We start from the raw sequence: 21,999 nt of genomic DNA, 5'->3' as shown, positions 1-21,999 counted from the left end.
TTCAGTTCTTGATTCATCCACTGGAAACACTGGAAATTTTAGATTTTAGAAATGTTACGTTGTCGCCTTGGGAAATTAAAGATGTAAGAAGCATTATATTTGAATTTGTTTTGTCGCCTTGTCTACCCATGTATTTTTAAATAAGGGAGATGTGGCTATGTAACTTTAAAATGGAGCATATTTTTCTACAGAAAATAGGTGGCGTTGAACCTACAATCTGGAGACAGCTATAATGCAAGAAAGTGGGACACTGTCAACGTGTGCACAGCGGCGTGAAAAGTACACGGACACCGATCGATAAGTGCATTTTGACAAAGCTTTATCTTGTGTGCCAGCATGTATGCATATAGTACTATTCGGGTAGATATGAAGGGGGAGATAGTACATCAGTAAATATGTTGGTTATTAAATGTCTTGTTTATTAAACTTCTCTTACTTGATAGCCAATTTTAGATCACAATCCTATGTCCTGATATATTATTCTGCTTCATATATAAACTGATTAAAGTAAGGATTAATTCAGCATGTAAATATTCAACCCATATACCCGTAAATATATTGTTGTGGGCTTACATGTATACATACATATACTAGAAGAGGTATGCAGTGTTTTGTAGGCTACATTTGGCTTTTATTTCACTTATATATTCTCAATATCCAATAACACTCTGTCTCAGGGCAAGGTCCACGTATATGGAAGTAAAGGTGGCTCAACACGCCTTACAAAAGCACACAAACACCGTACATACAAGCGAACTATGCCTTTGCACACCATCGTCCGCTAGACCGTGAAAATGTAGAAATATTACAGCACATGGCTGGATGCACTTTGTATCAAGCTGGTGAGGACTGGAAGATTTCAGCGTACCATTTCAGATACGTGGTACCCCCTGTGGGGCCTACAAAGAGCATGTGCATACGCCGCCGTTCAGTTGGGTTTCGTTATTTTCTTCGGCTGGTGGTTATTCTATTATTATTTATTGCTATTCTACTCAATGAACGACCTATTTAACCGAGTGAAGGTCAGAGAAACCATCGTCGCCTGGCTGAGCGTTGTATCTGTTTTGTACTATTGTCAGTATTAGTTTTCGTGTTGCCGTGGACCCGCGGATACGCCCAGTTACCCGTACGCTTCGTGAGATACCTGTAGAGGGTTGTGAGTTTAGCGCTCGTAGGTGAAGGTAAGTGTTGATCACAATGATGTGGTCTGTCATCGAACAATAGTTTCAGATGCCGTAGTTTGTCGTCATGCTGTGGTTTTAGGTGGTGTAAGTCGCACTGACACCGTCATTAGGTCAGCACACAAATGCGAAGCGAGTGTTGATAATAACGCAATTAGACAACACACAAATACGAAGCGAGTGCTGATAATCATGCAGTCAGACCACACAAATGTGAAGCCAGAGCTGATAATCTTGCAGTCAGACCACACAAATGTGAAGCGTGTGTTGATAATACTGCAGTCATGTCATCACAGAAATGTGAAGCCAGTGTTGATAATAAGGCAGTCAGGCCACACAAATGTGAAGCGCGTGCTGATAATCATGCAGGCAGGTCATAACACAAATGTGAAGCGATTGTTGATAATAGTAAAGTTATGTCATCACACAAATGTGAAACGATTGTTGAAAATAATACAGTTATGCTATCACATATACAGTGCTGTATATAAAGTAGTCATGGCCTGAAGATGGCATAAGTGTTGACTATTAGGCCATTATATCATCACATAAATATCACGCGAGTGCTGTTTATAATGAAGTCATTTCATCACACAAGTGTGGTATTATAGTGCGGGCACTAACGTTATCATGTCATCAAAGAAATATATAAGTGCTAGTATTAGTGCTGTCAGGCCTTCGCCTGAACGTGATATTGGTCATGGTTTTATTTATTTATTTGATTGGTGTTTTACGCCGTACTGGAGAATATTTCACCTATACGACGGTGGTCAGCATGCTGTTTTGAGGAAACCGGGCTCTCTGCCCGGATGTTTTGATTATGACAGTTACGTTACATATATATTGTATTATATTAACAGCTTACAAAGTTGATCCATTAGCTGAAGATTAGACTGTGGCTCTAAGTCAGGACGTAGGGAGATGGCATGGTGAGATGGTTTCACAGATGGCATTGTGAGATGGTTTCACAGATGGCATGGTTAGATGGTTTCACAAATGGCATTGTGAGATGGTTTCACAGATGATATGGTTAGATGGTTTCACAGATGGCATGGTGGGATGGTTTCACAGATGGCATGGTGAGATGGTTTCACAGATGGCATGGTGAGATGGTTTCTACTGGGCCTTGTCTGGTCTCCTCCATCCATCAACCTGGCCCGTATTTTAAGTCAGTAATTCTTAATAATGGAATAGAAAGACACAAATGTTTTAGCTGTGAAGATATTTGCTTTGTGTAGGTTAATCTAGACTAGGCATTACTGCGAGGCATAAGTGCTGTATACGAAAACCTTGAATAATGAAACATTGCCATGCATTATTGAAATCCACGTTTCAAACCTAATAACATTTCGGTAACTTTAGACGTGTTGTATTGTATGTCGTGTACAACTGTTCGTATTGAAGTTTTGGTATCCTTGGTGTCAAAGGTTTATCCACCTGTTGTAGACACAGTAATGTCAACGGTGTAGTAACGGTACTCGTAATATATACTGCGTGTTTGTAATTTGTGATTAATGGACAATCATGTCTGTATGCGCTCCCAACCAACAGGTGAGTAAGTGGGTATCGGAGTACCTTACGCCTGGTACTTCGGGGCTCACAACATTAGCAATTTTAAAGGGATACAGAATGGATGCTGATTGGCTGACACTGGACATAGGGTTTCCTGGGTCAAACCCAACAGCCTTGGTCACACTTGAATAAGTGTACCATACCTAAAATTAAGCTTAGGCTAGGCATAGCCAGGGCTTGCCTATCTCTCACACCAGCCAATCAGAATCGATTCTGTATACCTTTAAGTGTATACATAATTTGCAAAATTTACATTCGATTGTGGCCTTAAAATACGTTACATACATGTGAATTTCAATTTGATGCTTTAATTTCCTTTGAGTGGTTTGTTCATGTTACAAATGGAATGTAAATCATGCCTCGGGTGGTTGGACCTCTAAACAGATTAGTTAATGCCATATTTCAGAATGTCCCTGTTCACTAAGTGTAGCACTCATATAGAAAGATTAACAAAAATCGTGCCAAATGTGCCTGGTAGAGTGTATCCCAGTGAATAGTTTACAACTTATCACCCTGCTGTAGCCGCTTATGTTGGTAAAATATTGTTTGTAATATTTTATGAGGTTGACAGTAATTTACAAATAACTTCTCATGAGTTTTAGCAAATAAGATCACCCTTTGGTACTGCAGTTCGCACAGCGGGATTATTAGTGAATGAAAAAATTTTGAAATTACCGGTGACTTACAGTAATTAATCAAAAACGGCAATGACAGGTCAAAGTTCATCGCTAACGATTAGAAACCTTAATTAATGATATGCAGTGTTGCCAAATGTGTGAGTACAACCTGTGACGAACTGACAGTTTATATTAGTCCCAACGTATACTCCTCTGCGCTTTGAAGTCTTCATGCAATTATCGACATTCAATACATAGCCATACAGTAAAGCAAAATTTTGTTGTTGTTTTTTGCTTGTGTTTAAGGATATTTTCAGCTAACATTGCTCAAATACAATCTAAAACACACTTATTTATGTAAATATATAACTGGACTGAGGTTCGGTACAAGAATTTCTTAGTGCAGTCAGCTTATTTTCCAGTGTAACGGATTTCCTTGAATGCTGTAATTGTATACTTGAGTCATGAGAAACACGCAGATTTTTACTTGCAGTATATGTACACTTTACCATATAAACTTTTCACATATGTTCTAACACTGTGCATCATATAAAGAAAAGCGGAACCAAGGATTACTCAATGGATGTTATAAAGGATAAAACATATTAAGGGTCTATGTGTATTGTGCCCACTTGTTTCCGGTAAGATCTGTGTTGGTTAGGTAAGCTTGGCATTTCGTTAGGAGTTTTGTAAACTATCTATTATTCATGCACATACTCATCGTGGCCTTTGTGCTAAATGCAGCCAAGTTCCTTTTGCTGACTCTACTGATTAACAGAGCAACAATTAAAAAAAAAAACACATCTGTAGATTGTATAACATCTCAAAAACATCTCAAAGAAACTCTCAAAATATATTTGAAGAGCACTTGTTACATGTATTAAAATGCGCATTTTATTGAGCAGAACTTCGAGGTTCCATAAAAAGTCTCTCAAGTGACCCACAACGAGTTCTATGCTGTCTAACGTATCCGTGTCGCGTTGTTAACTCATCGACACTGTCCCCCCGGGCATTATTGCCAAGCTGACCTTGACCTTGACCTTAACAACTGGAGGAGCCACAACAGTGAAAAGTTTATGTGTTGTCATAGCGCCACCATAAACAACATGTCCCTGGTCTTCATGTGTAGAAGTATCGCCTTGTGGTTCCGGTATTTAGAGCTATGGTAACATGGATCCAGCGCATACATTTACACACAATTCCACCCTGTCTGATCAAGAATGGAACGAATGGTTGTGAGGGGGGTGTGCACGGGGGAGGGGAGCGTGATTTCATTACCCAAGCTTGAAACTATCCCACACGCCAGAATTTGTGGGCGTCTTATAGTACTCTGTACCTTACTTGTTTTTACTGGTCATTGAGTATGGCGGTATAGGAGATATACCGCACCTGCTTACAACATCAATGAAGTTTTAACCAAAGTGTTTATCATTGTTTTCAAATGCCATACACAAAACTCTGCCCGACATTTTGTTCTGTTATAACTATAGTGTTTCGATCAAACTCTACAATTAATCCACATTTGTTCGAGACGCCCTTTATTAACTGAACCTGGGTCAATAACCTGACGTGTTGGTCATGGGTCATATGTCATAATTTATATTTTGATCCTCTTGTAATCGTATTATTCCAATCTCAGGTAGTTTATGGGTATAATAAAATGCGGTGTATAGGTTGTAGAATTTTCAGGTCTATGTCAAAGATATTCGCTTCAACCACTCTTATTCACGTCATTTTAAAAACAATGATAAACAACTTAGTTAAAATTTCATTTATTTGTATTATATTCATATATTTTACCATATTTTAAAACCAAAAAATCATATAGTTTAGTAATGTATTCAGCTAAAAGACGAATTGTACAGGATGGTCTGATACATTGATTAAATCCACCATCCAGAATGTGAGACACAGTCACTAGTTTCGGCCTCCATATCAGCGGTGTCATTTTGTCATGACCGGAGCCATAAAGTTTAGGGAGAATGAATTCTCCCTTAACTTTCAAAGGTTTGCCGCAATACATCTGATGTATCACGCAGTTTTAATGGAAGTGTGACGTGACGGGTGTCGACAGCTCTTGTCGTTCATAACAGCTGACCTGTACATATGCACATGTGTTTTTCTATAAACACAATGGTGTAATTGAGTGATTAAATTTCCGGTCTATAAAGTGTTAAAACATAGTCAATGTGATGAATTTGAAATGTAGATATTGTGGCGTGGAATGATCCTTAATTTTCTGCAAAAATGTGGAAATCACAACACTGACGAAATGGGTGAAAATTTAACTCACTTTGTTCGCAATTCTTTTTCCATGTATATTAAATTAAAACTGGTATAACAAGGTATTGCTTTAAATGAGCCGACGCAAAGGGTATGTAACATAAGTTAGGACTGTGCCTTATACACGGGTTCCGAGTCAGTAGTGCTGAGAAAGAGTGTTTCCATCCCCCAACGCAACACAGTATCCTCTGAAAAAGAAACAAAGATACTATCATTGCCAAGTATTAGGATTGCCAAGCAAGGGAACTGCGGGTTCATTGACGAATCCGGCGGCACCAGCTAGGATCAGTACATTGGACGGGTGAGGTTAATGCAGTAAAAGGCACAATGTACCTACATATATGAGTGCACCGGGTCCTGCTCTTAGCAAAGGATTCTTTGAAAGTGAAATTGTTAGTTGAGTTTGTAGCAAGCCTCACGGTGTCCTTCATTGACAGTATTTTGCCAACTAATGGTACATGTAATCCACCATGGCATGTCTAAAATATAATTGAATGTAACCGGAAAATGCTCCCGATAGTCCTATCTTCTGCTTTGTAACGTCCCGGAGGTTATCTGGGCGGTTGAGAATAAATACATATTAGTGAAATTCTTGCAAAAGGCATTACGGGAGTAGATCGTTTCCTTTTTCCTTTGTATGAGAAGCAATGTTGATGAAGGAAAGAAATGGCATGTGCATATGATGAGCTATTGCTAGAGCGAAAGTTTGGTTTCCGGATTGTAAGGAGCCATTTATTATCGAACAGTTTGGTTTGGGAACAAAACACTAAACAAGGTCATGAGGATGTAATTTTCTAAGTAAAGGAATGCTGTCTTTGTCCATAAATATAAATTATTCTGCCAGCAGACTGAAAATGTGACAAGTTTTATGCATTCTATATTGATCGATGTCAATGTGATTTAGGCATAGTAGTAACCTGTATGTTTTATGAAAGCATACGTCCCCTGTATAGTTCTATTTAGCTATAGCTCATAGGGGGCCTCTTGTTACCACGAGTAACAAATGTTGCAGATCCAGTGTTTACAATTCGAATTGACAGAACACGTGATTGCTAATTGTACCACAAGGGACGGCACAGGGATGTTTCAGCTTGACTGCTACAGATTCGAACTGTTCAGACCCCTTGAAGGTGCAACGAAGTGTTTCATCCTGAATTACCTGTTACTGTTTGACTTCTGTATAGGTAGACAGTCATGATCCAATATCAAATTGCTCAGCCTATAATTGAACTCATTCGTAATTCCAGGTCAAAATGGACTTTAAATAACAAATGCAACTTATCTCAAGTTTTAGATTACGACACGTTCCGGATGCCTACTTTGTATTTTGCGCGTCATATGATTGTACTACTGCTTGTCATATTCAGACCTGAAAGATACAAGTAAAGGCCAACGAAGCGGCCTGTATTGTAGTGCAATTGTGCATAGTGTCACTGTACCAAGCACTGTACCATTGTACCCTAGTACTAATGTACTAGGTGTAGTACCATTGTACATAGTAACACTGTACCAAGTGCAGTACCGCTGAACCATAGTACTACTGTACCAAACGCAGTTTCAGTGTACTATAGTATTACCGTACCACCGTAAATGGATTTTTCAGGTAAGTGGCAGATAACAAAGATCTCTGCATGTTATCTGAATACAGCGGCTCCAACAAAAGCCTTCCTTTATATACTTATGTTGTCTACACGATGCTTAATATACATTTCATCTTAATTCCTCTTGGTTTTTCATAATCTAAGCAATTTGGGCATGTGCATATCTTTAGGCGCCTGAGCATATTTCACGCTGTGGGTTGTCAAGGTGTCTTTCCTTCATTTTGCATTAAAACATTATTAAGGTAGAGAGACGCTAAAATGTTTTCCTAAACCTTTTATTGCATGTATATGATGGCTTGTGCGGAACAAGTACCTTTCTCAATTGCGCTACTCCAAATTAAGTGGCACATATTATTTTGCTTATCTATTTATTTATTTATTTTAATGGGCTGTGTTCACCTGGTGCCGAACATTATTTTGCTGATGTGGTGGCATCGGATTTGATGATTAATGAATTCCTAACCTACAACACAAAGCCAGTTTTAGTTCATCAGATGAGAGCACTTAAAATACGTGAACCCGGACCATCTTAGGTCTGACACCTGGCCTGAGTGATCAGGCGCTTGTAGGCTAATTCACAGGAACGATTCTGACACTACCAATACAGCGCCAGGCCTTATAGACCAACCGTCACAATGTATAATCCTAATCGCCTTCGGGATCGCTTCAGTGGCTTAATGGTTAGAGCGTCCGCCTCAAAGTCTGGAGACCAGGGATCAAATCCGGATCGGGTCATACCAAAGACAGTATAAAATGGTACTTATTGCTGCCTCGCTTGGCGCTCATCACAGAGGTTAGCACAAGAAAACAGGGCTGGTTGGCACGGTGCCAGTATAATGTGACGGGGAGTGCTGTCATGTCTGGTGACTTTGGCATGATACCTCACTGGTGGCAGGACGTTGGCGGCATGGACTCGCTCTGCCACAAGAAGACACAAAGTACGCTGTTACATTCCAGGCATTCATTCATTCATTTTAATCGCCTTCTCATTACAGAAGATCGTCTCTCGGAGATGTTTTCCCGCTACCTCCGCCCCTATGTGCCGCCACCCCGCCGTCGATGGTACAGGGGAGGCTCCCGCTACAATCCACGCTACTCGGCATTTGACCCCTGGGCAGGACACCGCTTCCGCTACGGAAATAGCCGAAGACGGAGGTTCCGAAGACGTCCTAATTTCCGGTTCCGGGACCGTTTCTATTACAGACCGGGAACTATACCAGAAACACCCAAAGAGGGTGAGTTATTACTTATTAATAGGGTTTACCTGTTCTGTCCAGAATACAGTAATGCTTAGTAGGCCAGGGCAAATAAACAATGCTACTCTTGGCTTTTGTTTTTTTTTTGACAGTTATGATGTTAACAATTATTGTGCTTCTATGGCAGGCTATCGCTGGTCTGTAGAACTAAAGCATATGACCAATCAGGGCCAGAGTTCGAATTCAACCATCGCTGCTTCGGCTGCGGTCTAAAGTCAAATTTGTCAAAGACTTGGCGAGGTAGGGTGGTTTTCTCCGAGTTCTTTTTCTCCGGGTTTCCTCGACAAATAAGTTTTAAAGCCATCGTCCTGTATCAATAATCAACAACAATCTTAGAAAATAGTAAAAAAAGACCTTTTTGGAGGATTTTTCTTTTTTTTATTGACATAACTCTTTTTCGGAGATAATACCACGTTATTTGTTAAAAAAATCTTCAGAATATTGTTTTAAATCAATAAATTAAGGTTGACCGCCGTCAAAATAAGTTGATATTCCTGAGTGCATGTGACCTAAGCAGATAGTTAAACCCATGTCTCTGTGGTGTACAGAGGAGCCTGAGGAGCCTGAACCGCCCAGCGAGGAGGTCCTAAAGGTTCTCCACGTAGAGGACGTCGACTTCCACATCGCGGAGAATACACGGGCTCATCGGACGGACAAGTACGACAAGACACAGGATCGGGTGTCCGATGATGGGGAAAAGGAAAATGGTGAACTGGTGATCCGCCGGGGTAAGGAATTCCTGATCACCCTCAATATGGACCGGCCGTACAACAAAGAGAAGGACGATCTGAGACTTGTGTTCAGGATAGGTATGTGCGGTAGTGCTAATGCTTCCCTGCGTGACTTGATGGGATACAGAGGGCTTGAGTGGACTAGTTTGACTAGTGGATTTGTTATACTTTAGGTCGGGAGGTTCACCTGTTAACGTAGGTGAAACAGTACTAAAGCCATCTGTTAACGTATGTGAAACAGTACTAAAGCCACCTGTTAACGCAGGTGAAACAGTAGTTAATCCACCTGTTAACGTAAGTGAAACAGTACTTAAGCCACCTGTTAACGTAGGTGAATCAGTACTAAAGCCACCTGTTAACGTAGGTGAAACAGTGCTGAAGCCAACTGTTAATGCAGGCGAAACAGTACAAAAACCACCCGTTGACGTTCGTGAAACAGTACTAAAGCCATCTGTTAATGTAGGTGAAACAGTACTAAAGCCATCTGTTAACGTAGGTGAAACAGTACTTAAGCCACCTGTTAACGTAGGTGAAACAGTACTAAAGCCACCTGTTAAGACAGGTGAAACACTGCTTAAGCCACCTGTTAACGTAGCTGAAACAGTACTAAAGCCACCTGCTGACACGGGTGAAACAGTACCAAAGCCACCTGTTAACGTAGGTGAAACAGTACTGAAGCCACCTGTTAACGTACGTGAAACAGTGGTTAAGCCACCTGTTAACGCAGCTGAAACAGTTCTAAAGCCACCTGTTGACACAGGTGAAACAGTACTAAAGCCACCTGTTAAGGCAGGTGAAACAGTGCTAAAGCCACCTGTTAACGTAGGTGAAACAGTACTAAAACCACCTGTATACACAGGTGAAATAGTGCTAAAGCCATCTGTTATGAAACATAATCACCTCATCCCAGACGCTTGATTATGGAAGCCGATATCGTCCAATCGCCGTCTTGCCTTCTCGACCATATAAAAATCTTATTCTAAGTTCGCAATTTTAAGCCCTATCACCAAAGACATCATCGCTAAAACAGAATGCTCTGACCAATGATAGCCCAGTTCGTTTTTAAACACTCGATTTACAATTACTAACAACCTTTATATATATCGTCATTTCGTGGAGTGGGAAATAATTAAAATATCTACATAAATGTTTAAATCGCACTGTTTTAGGGGATACACCTTTACCTAATAAAGGAACAGAGATTGTTATCAGGGTGAATGAGAAGTCGTATTCTTCTATCCCTGACATCACGGCCTGGAGAGCATCGATTCAGTCCATCAGAGGTAATGACGTGAAACTGTCCGTGTACCCCGCCGTTAACTCCATTATCGGAGAATGGGACTTTGCTGTCCAAACCGTGCTGAGCCAACAGGATGGGACGGACAAGGTGTTCGAGTACGACGAACCGGACAACGTCTACATCCTCCTAAACCCGTTTTGTCGTGGTAAGACTTTCACACTTTACCAGATCTGCTTACAGGGATACAGAATCGACGAAGGTTAGATGGTAGTGGAGAAAGGGATTTCAGTGTTAAAACCTTCAACTTAAAATTCAGCTTAGGCTAGGCATATACAGGGCTTGTCTACCTCTATGAGTTACGCCCACACGAGTGTCTCCAAGTCCCCATGTTTTTCTGTGCGTTAGACCTACACACCGGTTCCCCCATGTTTCGCTGCGCAGTTGCTTTCATGTTTGGTTTAATTCCACACCCATAAGACTTCCGAGAATGAAACATAAATGAATCCTCGGGAACCTCGGGGACCTCCGTGGTCGACTCTCACGAATGAGGTCGCTGTGAGTCTAAGTCAGGTCAACTCTTGCTTGCTTCCTGTATGGCCCACGTCTGCAGCCACCTGCCATAATGCTGACCGCTGTCGTATGTGAAATTTTCTTGAGCATACGGCGTAAAACTTCAGTGGAATAAACAGAATACTCTGTGTTAACACTCAATGAAGAGTCAGTAAAATTGTTAATTTAACATAGAAACTTAACATGACAAATTGATCTAGCTTACGTGTTCATGTAACTTTCATTCATTCGCGAACCGTATAGTTATTTTTGATTATCTCGTTTCACTGCTGTCTGTTCGTTTTCTTACTTATAATACCAGGCCGTTTATTCTCTGCTTCCTCAGACGACATAGTGTACATGGACACCCAGGATCTGCTGGACGAGTACATCCTAAACGACCAGGGCTGTCAGTGGTACGGCGCCTACACAAAGCCCAGGGCCAGGCCCTGGTTTTTCGGACAGGTTAGTTAGACACTAGATACAACGGGTATACTATCAAGTTTTGCTTATCGTATTTATTTATTTATTTGACAGTTGTTTAACACCATAGTGAGCCAGTTCGGTGGCAGCCAGTTTTATTGTGAGGAGGAAACAGGAAGTACAGGACACCGACCTTTGAAAAGTTACTCACGAAATAGTTCGGTGATTTTTACATGGAATAAAAGAGAAAAAAAGAGAAAATGCAGAAGATGTTTAGTTAAAATTAGTTAAAATTGTAAACGTTACTCTCAATGGCGTGTTTCTTCCCTTACAGTTTGAGGATGGAATTCTAGACGCCAGTCTTCATCTGCTTCGGAAAGGTTATGGTCTCGAGATTACCAAGGAAATGTCCAATCCTGTGATGATCAGCCGGATGCTGTCCAAAATGGTAAAACATTATCCGAGACCTTGCAACGATCAGCCAGATACTGTCCAAAATTGTAACACATTATCTCAAACCTTGTAACGATCTGCCAGATGCTGTTCAAAATGGTAACACATTATCTCAAACCTTGTAAGGATCAGCCAGATGCTGTCCAGAATTGTAACACATTATCTCAAACCTTGGAAGGATCAGCCAGATGCTGTCCAAAATGGTAAGTATTATCTGAAACCTCATAACTATCAGCCAGACGCTGTCCAAACTGGTAAAACATTATCTGATAGCTTGTGACCATTTGCCAGATGCTGTCCAAACTGGTATAACATTATCTGATACCTTGTGAATTTGTTGATTTTCGATAGAATGATGGCCGCTTTTGGCCTACTTTGAACTCTGGCGTATTCTGACGTATTTAGATAGGTGACCTGTGTTACCAAGGCAATACTTCCAGCATGCTTATTTTCTACTTATTTTATATCTCTTCACCAAAAATCGAATCGAGATCACCTTCTATTTTCTCAGGTGAATAATTGCGACGACAACGGCGTGCTGGTTGGCAACTGGTCAGGGGTCTACGACGACGGACAACGACCAACGTCCTGGAGTGGAAGTGAAGCTATCTTGAAACAATACATGGAAACAAAAGAACCTGTGAAGTATGGACAGTGCTGGGTGTTTTCTGGACTCTTGACAACAGGTAAACGCATGCGCTTGCTTTACTTTATTTATAGCCACTACTAGACAAGTTAAAACCGCGCGACATGGACCTGCGCAGTGTCAGCCTAACCATTAATTTTCCTGCGCAGAACTATAATGATTAGTTCTTAATAAATTTGATTTAGGACTTTGTTACAATCATGCTGAACATACTTGATGTACAAAGAATGCATATCTACGAAGTATTATTAAGAACAAAGGTTGAGGCAGAGTTTTTGTGTTTCCTGAATTCATTTCCTTTCTCTTCACCGTCACGTTAGCCATCTTGGCGTTGTTCAAGATTTCTGCACAAAAAATTCTTAGTGGTTACAGTGAAGTGAACAAAACCCAGAGAGTGGCGCGTGAGGTAAACAGCACAGATAAACAGCGACAATAGTGAGACGGGAGAGAGTCTGCATATATACTTGAAACCTCAAGAGCATTTCATAGTAAGGATAAAATTAAACAAGCCAACTGGTGATGCAACAGAGAGCGACCACTGAGTTTTGAGGAATATGGAGAAAAATCAACTTTGAAGGCGTTTGAACATTTGTTTTCCTGAGGTTAAATACAGTCTGACAGATTTATAGTGCTACCTCACTGTAACGCTATTTCAAAGACATTAAACCAGACACCAAGTGACAGCATGTGCATGGTATTTTACAGAGGCTATCATACATTGTATGCCAACATAGTTTTGCATCATGTATAAGGCGGATCATTGAAATGCTGATTCTGACTTCAGTGTGCAGGGCGTTGGGCTTACCGTGTCGCAGTATTACCAACTTTGAGAGTGCTCATGATACAGATGCCAGTGCTACCATTGACAAGTACTTCAAAATAGAGAACGGGAGAAGGATCGAACTGAGAGGAATGGCGAGTGATTCCATTTGGTATGCAAATAAAACTTTGACTATCTATCAATTAATGCTTTTAGTTCGTCCTTTTTTCATTTGTTTTATTAATAAAATAACGTTCTGCACTGAAGAATTACACATCCCAAAGACTGATGTCAAGTTTATCGGAAGAAAACGCAACAAAATATTACTCCGACATTTGTGTTCTTTGCTAGGAACTTCCACGTGTGGAACGAGGTCTGGATGTCACGCGCTGATCTACCCAAGGGCTACGATGGTTGGCAAGCCATCGACGCCACACCACAGGAAACTAGCGAAGGTACACAGGCAACTTTTATCCCAAGTCAAACATATCAGAATATCTATAAAGGCTAATGAGGTGGGAATTGTTGTTAATCACTTGTTAATCACACCAGTCTGGTCGTGGCCGAGTGGTACAGGTGTTTCTCTCTATGTATAGAGATGATATAAAAAAAAATTTAAAAAAACCATCTTGCGCACTGACTGGTTGTGAGAATTAGAAGACAATTAGCGCTTGACGAGGTTTGCGGAATCTTTTGTGCAGTGTATAACGCTCGTGGAACACTTGCTTTCCAACCATATCGTGTGCAAGCTTGTATGTCTAAGGCGTGAAAGTGCATCGGTAACTTGTTAAAGGTCGGTGGTTTTCCTACACTCATAAAGGTAACTGTCATCATAGGGATGAAACCTTTTTGAGTATGGTCTAAAAAAGTCAAAACCGAAACCATTTACTTACAAGATTACTAGCGAGAAAACCGAACTTGATTTGCTGTGTTGTATGTAACAGGCATGTTCCAGTGTGGACCGTCGCCAGTGGCGGCCATCCGTAAAGGACATCTGTGGCTGCCTCATGACTCACCCTTTGTCTTTGCTGAGGTGAACGCCAATGTCGTGTATCATGAGGTTACTCTTGGCGGTCTCAAGGTCGCTGAAGTGAATAAGAAAAAGTGAGTGGTAAAACATATAATTTCGTTTAGCACATGGGTGTGGGGTTAGCTTTCATATCCTTCTAGTACGTGATGGTGAATAAAACCACATTTTCTCCTGATATGCTAAAAATAATTCAAAATAACCTCATTACCGACAACTTTACAGCATTGTTTTACTGCCTTTAAGCATTAAATGCAGTCTAAAATTCATAGTTACTCTGAACGTAGGTTATTTCTAAACGTATAGAGAATAATAGTGTGAGAGATTACATTGTCGACACGGAAAGTCCAAGAAATGAAATGCAAGCTTAATGCATGTTTAAGGACAGAAAGATTATCTATTATATCGCCATAAATATGAGCTTCCTTTTCTCGGAGGTAAATTCTTATTTATTTATTTGATTACAATTTTACGACTTAATCAAGAATATTTCATTTATACGACAGCGGCCGAGCTTAATGGTGGTAGGACACTGGGCAGAGTCCGGGAGAAACCTACAACCACCCGGATGTAGGACCGGACAGGAAACCAGCGTGGGAGGGGGGGGGGCTACTTTCTTAGCAGAATTATCATTTGTGTTCTAATTTTTAAAAAGTATATGCAGATATTTAAACAAAGTGGACAGTAGCACAAGACATGGACACAAAATGGACGATGACACATGGCATGGGCACAAAGTGGACAGTAGCATAAGGCATGGATACAAAATGGACGGTCGCACAAGGCATGGACACAAAATGGACAGTAGCACAAGACTTGGACACAAAATGGTTAATAGCACAAGACATGAACACGAAGTTGACAACAGCACAAGACACGGGCATAAAGTGGACAGTAGCACAAGACATGAACACAAAATGGACAATACTACAAAGCATGGACACAAAATGGGTAATAGCACAAGACATGGACACGAAGCTGACAGCAGCACAAGACATGGGCTTTGAATAGACAATAGCACAAGGCCTCCACATATTGTCACTGTTTGTGGATTAGACTTTAACACCATATTTTGCACAAACAGCAGAGATTTTTTTCGCAAACCTACATGCTGTAAATAGCACAAACTATAGAATACCGTGTGTCTTTCTTACATCGTGAGATATACCAGCAATCTGAGTGCATGTATATCTGGAGAGAGTTTGTGAATATCTGTATATGTCTACACCTGGAACATTGTACACGTCTTTGTCACAGCGGTATATTCATATAGTCATTGCTTTAACAAAAGAATAGCTTTATATTTCTCTCATGACTTCTTCGCTTATCCAGGCCTAAATTAGTTATCTCCAACCCCATATCTTACTATCACCTGATGAGTTTGTGATTTAGGCGTGTTTTTGTCATGCAGGGTTGGGAAGAAACTGTCCACAAAAGCTCCAAATGGAAGGCCTCTGCAGATGCATTTCGGAATCGGAGACCATCCTGACAGATTAGACTGTACTCACCTTTACAAACCACCAGACGGTATGAGATCAATCAGTAAAGTCGTAACAACATTGGCGGCGTTTCAGGTGACACCGTTGAACTTGTAAGCCCAAACCAAATGTCCTTATTCGACGCTTCGCCCTAAACCATTCAAAAACGCACTGTTTTTTATGCCTGTCATGGACGTTAATGTTGTATAACGTAGTGTGACTGGTAGATTTGTATTTACTTTAATACGCATTAGAGCAACTCTGCGTTTTCTTTTGAAGGTAGCAACGACGAGAAGTTAGTGTTGGAAACTGTCGCCAGGTACGTCGGCAACATTGGGAACTTTGAAGGCGTTGACCAGGTAAATGCATCTATATAAGAAAATGACATTATTACCTGATAAAACGGACAAATCTGTTTTCATGTGCACGACAGCCAGTTTCACGTCTCGTGGATTTGTTCTTCGTGATTTTGCTATATTAGACCTGAAATACTGTCAATGTGAGTATTATAAAAGACGAGAACAAAGCGAGTACAACCAGAAGGGAGGCGATAGTGCCACACGTAACAGGTGAAATTAGGCCACTTGTCAATTTACCTGAGTTAGGATTTCATTTTAATTGTTCATATAAATGCTTCAATATCAGTGACTTACACTCTCCCTAGTTTAACCAACATTAAGTAAAAAGAAGAATGCAGTGATTTAAATAGCACTTGGCCATTCAGTCATTGTTCATTTTCAGGGAATTTCTGTGTTTATTGATAACCTGGAGACAGTAATGGTGGGTTCGAACTTTGAGATCCGGAGCCACGTGCAGAATGTCAGTCGAGTGAGAAGTACAGTCGACATCACAATTACTGTGAAAATGATCAAGTACACAGGCGCGGAACTGGAAATCATCAAGTCTCTGTCCTTCCTGGGAGAGCTTCTGAGATCGGGAGAGAGTAAGTGTTTAGCTTTCTTGGGATGAAATCTCAAGAGACTAAGTGTTTAGTCGTGGTGTAATCTGCAAAGAGTGTTTTGTTTTGTATTATGGAGAGAGTAGGTGTTTTGTGGTACAATCTGGAGAGAATAAGTGTTTTGTTGTGTATTCTGGAGAGAGTAAGTGTTTAGCCGTGGTGTAACCTGGAGAGAGTCAGTGTTTAGCCACGGTGTAATCGAAAGAGAGTAAGTGTTTCACCATCATGGGAGGTGAAATCATGTGTGGATATGAATATAAATGTGAAATATGAAGAGATTGATTGTTTTACCTTCAAAGGTGGACATAAATCTAAATGTGAAATTTAGAGAAACTAAGTGTTCAACCTTTATGGGTGGACATGTGTATAATCTAGGAATCTGGGGAGAGTACGTGTGTAGCCTTCATAGATGGGCGTGTAGGTATTAACTTCTGAATTTGTAACTCAAGAAATGCCCACACCACCAGTTCTCTACACACCACACATTTCTCTACACACCACACAGTTCTCTACACATCACACAGTTCTCTACACACCACACAGTTCTCTACACACCGCACAGTTCTCTACACACCGCACAGTTCTCTACACAACACACAGTTTTCCACACACCACACAGTTCTCTACACACCGCACAGTTCTCTACACACCGCACAGTTCTCTACACACCACACAGTTCTCTACACACCACTCAGTTCTCTACACACCACATAGTTCTCTACACATCGCACAGGTCTCTACACACCACACAGTTCTCTACACACCGCTCAGTTCTCTACACACCACACAGTTCTCTACACACCGCACAGTTCTCTACACACCACACAGTTCTCTACACACCGCACAGTTCTCTACACACCACACAGTTCTCTACGCACCGCACAGTTCTCTACACACCACACAGTTCTCTACACATCGCACAGTTCTGTACACACCACACAATTCACTACACACCGTTCAGTTCTCTACACACCACACAGTTGTCTACACACCGCTCAGTTCTCAACACACCACACAGTTCTCTACACACCACACAGTTCTCTACACATCACACAGTTCTCTACACACCGCTAAGTTCTCTACACACCACACAGTTCTCTACTCACCACACAGTTCTCTACACACCTCCCAGTTTTCTACACACCTCCCAGTTCTCTACACACCATCCAGTTCTCTACACGGCATCCAGTTTTCTACACACCACACAGTTCTCTACACACCACACAGTTCTCTGCACACCACTCAGTTCTCTACACACCGTTCAGTTCTGTACACACCACACAGTTCTCTACACACCGCTCAGTTCTGAACACACCACACAGTTCTCTACACACCACACAGTTCTCTACACATCACACAGTTCTCTACACACCGCTCAGTTCTCTACACACCACACAGTTCTCTACACACCATCCAGTTCTTTGTTCTGATTGCACAGGTAAGTTGCTGACGGTGTCAATTAGCGTGGAGGATTATCTGGAGAAGCTACACGGGGAGGACGGTATGAGGGTGGAGGTGGCCGGCAAGGTGCGTGAAAACGACGAAAGCTTCATGAAGGAGGAAGAGTTTACGTTTGATCACCCAGATATAATCGTCACGGTAAGTGGCGTTTTATCTCAACGCGTCTCTTAAGTCACCTGGACATACAGTGTTTTAATAATAATATTGCTTTATTTCAGACTTTCGGCACATAGAACTGGGTGAAAAATTGTCAGCGCAAAGGAGCAAAAGCAATTCCTTGAACTGTTGTGGAAGTATACGCAGAGCAGAGAGTAGAATACATTTGAGAGTCACACTTATATTTACAGTTATGATGACAGGATTCCTGACCATTTCAGTTCTAGATATCAGTGAAGAATGTGGTCACTTTATTACCTCACTAAACGAGGGTACAACATTTATGGCAAACAATGCAATCACACAGTGCGCTGTTGCGGATGAGACGTAAGTCATTTCCGATAAGAATGCACAAGAATGTGTATTCCCTCACAGCCTTCATTGGCTGCTACCAACAGCTAACGACTCGTGACGGCTGTTCAGTCGTTTATGTCACAGAATGGAGACACGGTAGTGGACACCTGTCCCTGTGTAAGTTAAGTGAATATTTATGAAGCCACACCTCCACTTCAACCATTGAATTGCCAAGAAGTTCTTCTCGTTCACGTGTTAATACGGATTACGTCCCCTTTCTGTATAAAACCAGGTGTACAGAGCATACGATCGATACATTCGAATGGTGTGCCGTGGCGGAGAAAGTACTGCTCACTAAACGCTGGGTCATTTCTGAACACTCTCAGGGTTGACTGACAACTTTGGTGAGCAGTTCAAGTCCAGGTCAAATACATGTTACAGCATATTTCCACCAATGAAACCCTAGAGTGGGGGAGTTGTGGCAAGTCTGAATGTCCATTTTAAGTATGCATGGCAGACGAGAGGGCGCATCATTATGCAACATCGATTTATAGATATGACGCGAAAATATGTCCGGAGAGGTTTCCATTGATGAGCCAACTTAGATTACCCTGTAACTGGATCGAACTATTGTATGACTGGACAAAGTCAAGGAATCTCCTGTAGTAGAGCGAAGTAAAAAAAACGTTGAAATTATTAAGGTGTGGCCAGTTCGAATACAGCTTTAAGCATAAGCAAATCCGACGCCCTGGCTTTCCCCTATTATAAACTTGACCACAGCCATATAACTGAATAATTGAATATGGTATTAAAGGTCAACCAAGGAAATAAATGTGTTTAATTTCTCCGTTATACAGCCGAGGGGCCCATACATCATCGACAAACCTTTTGAGGTTTTGCTGGAGGTAGAGAACCCTCTATCTGTGCCGTTAACTGAGTTGTCCCTGCGTCTGGAGGGACCCGGATTGCGATCCAGTGGCAAGATAATCCGCCCAAAGCAGACGTGAGTTAATCCCTTCTAACTCTTCTCATTGCATTATCTTTGCAAGGATATTGACCAGGTAGCTGGATGACCTTTAGAAATGCCACAGCACATTCTTCATTACAGATTACAATTCTGGATGTCACACAGATCATAGTGTTAAAAAATTTGGCCACCCGGGTTTCGAACGACTCCAGAGTCTGAGCACAAATCACCAGCAATACATGTCAACCTTTTAGACCGCTTGACTGAGAAAATTAGGAGATAGCTGACTCCACTTACTTTGGGTTCCAGACAACTAGACACTGAAACTAACGTTTCCGATTGCTTGTCGAATTCTGGTCGTCCCGTATCGAACGATTTTCTGTAACTGTATATGTTTTGGTGTTGAAATTAGCCCATGTCTACTGTCTAATTCTATTTTCAGAACGGTTCCAGCTTTAGGTAAATTCTCAGAGACTATCAGTCTAACACCCAGAAAGGCGGGTAATCGAGCCATCATCGCTAATTTCGACTGCAAGGAGCTTCCAGATATCACGGGCCAAGTTGAAATCGACGTCCCACCAATTGACGTCATAAATGAAAACATGCATGCTGATGTCACTGTTCATACATGAATGGTGACGTCACAAATCATATATGTATGTATGATGGCGTCACGTGCAGGGACCACTTCCACAAAACTTCGTAAGTTACATTTCTCGTAACTTTTTTCGTGAAACGTTGTCTAGATTATAGTGCCATAAGGCGACGTCACTTATGAGAAAAGTTACGAAAGATTTATTTACGAAGTTCTTAGTAAGTGGGCCCAGGAGCGAAGGCTTCATCTACTCTGACGTCATATCGTTACCCATGCGGACTACCCTTACCGATAGCAAAGGTATTAGATTGTAAGATAAAGAAGGCAGCAAAGTCAACTTTGTAGACCCTTTTGAAAATAGCTTTTGGTAACCATATACCGTGTGTAGACATATGTTTATAAAATGCGTGATCCCTCTGCCATACAAGTCTTCCTGTATGTAACAATATTTTCGATGTTAATGAACATAAGACTGAAAATAAATTTTAGTAATATACTTTGTAAAAATGTACTAATATGTTAAAGAAATATATGTACCAAACAGAAACGAGCCCTACAAATGTAAACGAAAGTTATTATGTCGCATTGATATATTCTAATGTATCATTCTGAGATATCAGTGTTCATCTTCTTTAAGCTGTACGTTAGAAAGTGAGCATATGTACACAAGTCCTGCAGAGTTTTTGTTATTTCTGGAGATTTATTTGATAGTGAACTGCAAAGTGTATACACAAACCCGTGGGTAATATTTACATTAAACTACACTGTTGACCATAAAGTTGGAATAAATTAATTCGACGACTGAATTCGGAGTTATTCTAATTGTACGCGGTATTGAATGCTTGATTATGGCGTAGATATCAGCATAACACCAAATGTTGGTCTTTTCTACACATATCAGCCTATTGTAATCTTTAATGGATCGATTATAGGCTGTAGAACGGCGTAAAAACAAAAACTGGCATTTCAAGACGAAAGGATTGCAATGTCTCCATATCACAAACATAAACGTATTTGTTCCCTTCGTATTATAAGTTACAGACAATACAGTTTGTAAGATAAACAGTCATTAATATCTCGTATGACCACCCCTGACACGAATCAATGCGTCAAGACGTCGTTACATGCTGTCGACCAGATTGTTAATGAATTCAATGGGCAGAACGTTCCACTCATTGATCAGAGCCTGTGCCAGTTCTTGCAGATTTTCAGCAATATTGTCACGTGCGTTGATGGCTCGCCCTAACTTGTCCCAGGCATGTTCTATTGGGTTCATATCAGGGGAACATGATGGCCAAGGTAACTGCTCCACCCCTTGTGCCCGAAGAAATTCTCGTGTTGCAGCGGCCCTGTGTGGTGTAGCGTTGTCGTCTTGCAAACGAAAATTGTCTCCATAAACCCTTCGTGCGTATGGAAGGCAATGGTTTTCAAGGATATCAATGTACACGACGGCGTTGACGTTTTCGTCGGGCACCACCAACGGCGCTTTTCCACCATAGTGAATACCGGCCCAAACCATTACTGAACCGCCACCCCCTTGATTGTTTTCCTGCACACAGTTATTTCGAAGACTTTCTCCTCGCAAACGACGAACCCTTTGCCTTCCGTCCACAGGTTTCAGGAAGAAGCGACTCTCATCCGTGAAGAGCACATGTCGCCAATGCCCTAACTGCAATTGTCTGTGCTCCCTAGCCCAGCGAAGCCTTTGGACTCTATGTTGGGCGGTTAGGCGGGGACATTTGGTCAAACGT

The 21,999-nt window shown here is 41.2% G+C and overlaps 1 protein-coding gene across 1 annotated transcript; it reads left to right on the top strand.

Annotated features, from left to right (window-relative positions):
* The first annotated feature begins 7,038 nt into the window (after nt 1–7,038).
* LOC135465716 (hemocyte protein-glutamine gamma-glutamyltransferase-like) lies at nt 7,039–21,204 on the top strand. The gene is made up of 16 exons (XM_064743032.1): nt 7,039–7,256; nt 8,250–8,489; nt 9,059–9,319; nt 10,411–10,686; nt 11,377–11,495; nt 11,788–11,901; nt 12,418–12,592; nt 13,337–13,484; nt 13,664–13,767; nt 14,257–14,416; nt 15,751–15,866; nt 16,097–16,176; nt 16,559–16,760; nt 18,214–18,374; nt 19,544–19,689; nt 20,096–21,204. Exons 1-16 carry the CDS (start codon nt 7,244–7,246, stop codon nt 20,283–20,285), a joined length of 2,505 nt encoding a protein of 834 aa, XP_064599102.1. The 5' UTR covers nt 7,039–7,243; the 3' UTR covers nt 20,286–21,204.
* The last annotated feature ends 795 nt before the right edge of the window (nt 21,205–21,999 follow it).

The sequence above is a fragment of the Liolophura sinensis genome, chromosome 5, assembly GCF_032854445.1.
Source record: "Liolophura sinensis isolate JHLJ2023 chromosome 5, CUHK_Ljap_v2, whole genome shotgun sequence".
Lineage (NCBI taxonomy): Eukaryota > Metazoa > Mollusca > Polyplacophora > Chitonida > Chitonidae > Liolophura > Liolophura sinensis.
This window is presented reverse-complemented; position numbering and strand designations above follow the sequence as displayed.

Excerpts from the sequence above, each read along its gene's own strand:
- LOC135465716 (XM_064743032.1), top strand. Across the intron at positions 8,490-9,058 it reads ACCAGAAACACCCAAAGAGG|AGGAGCCTGAGGAGCCTGAA; the intron begins GTGAGTTATTAC and ends TGTGGTGTACAG. Across the intron at positions 19,690-20,095 it reads ATAATCCGCCCAAAGCAGAC|AACGGTTCCAGCTTTAGGTA; the intron begins GTGAGTTAATCC and ends TTCTATTTTCAG.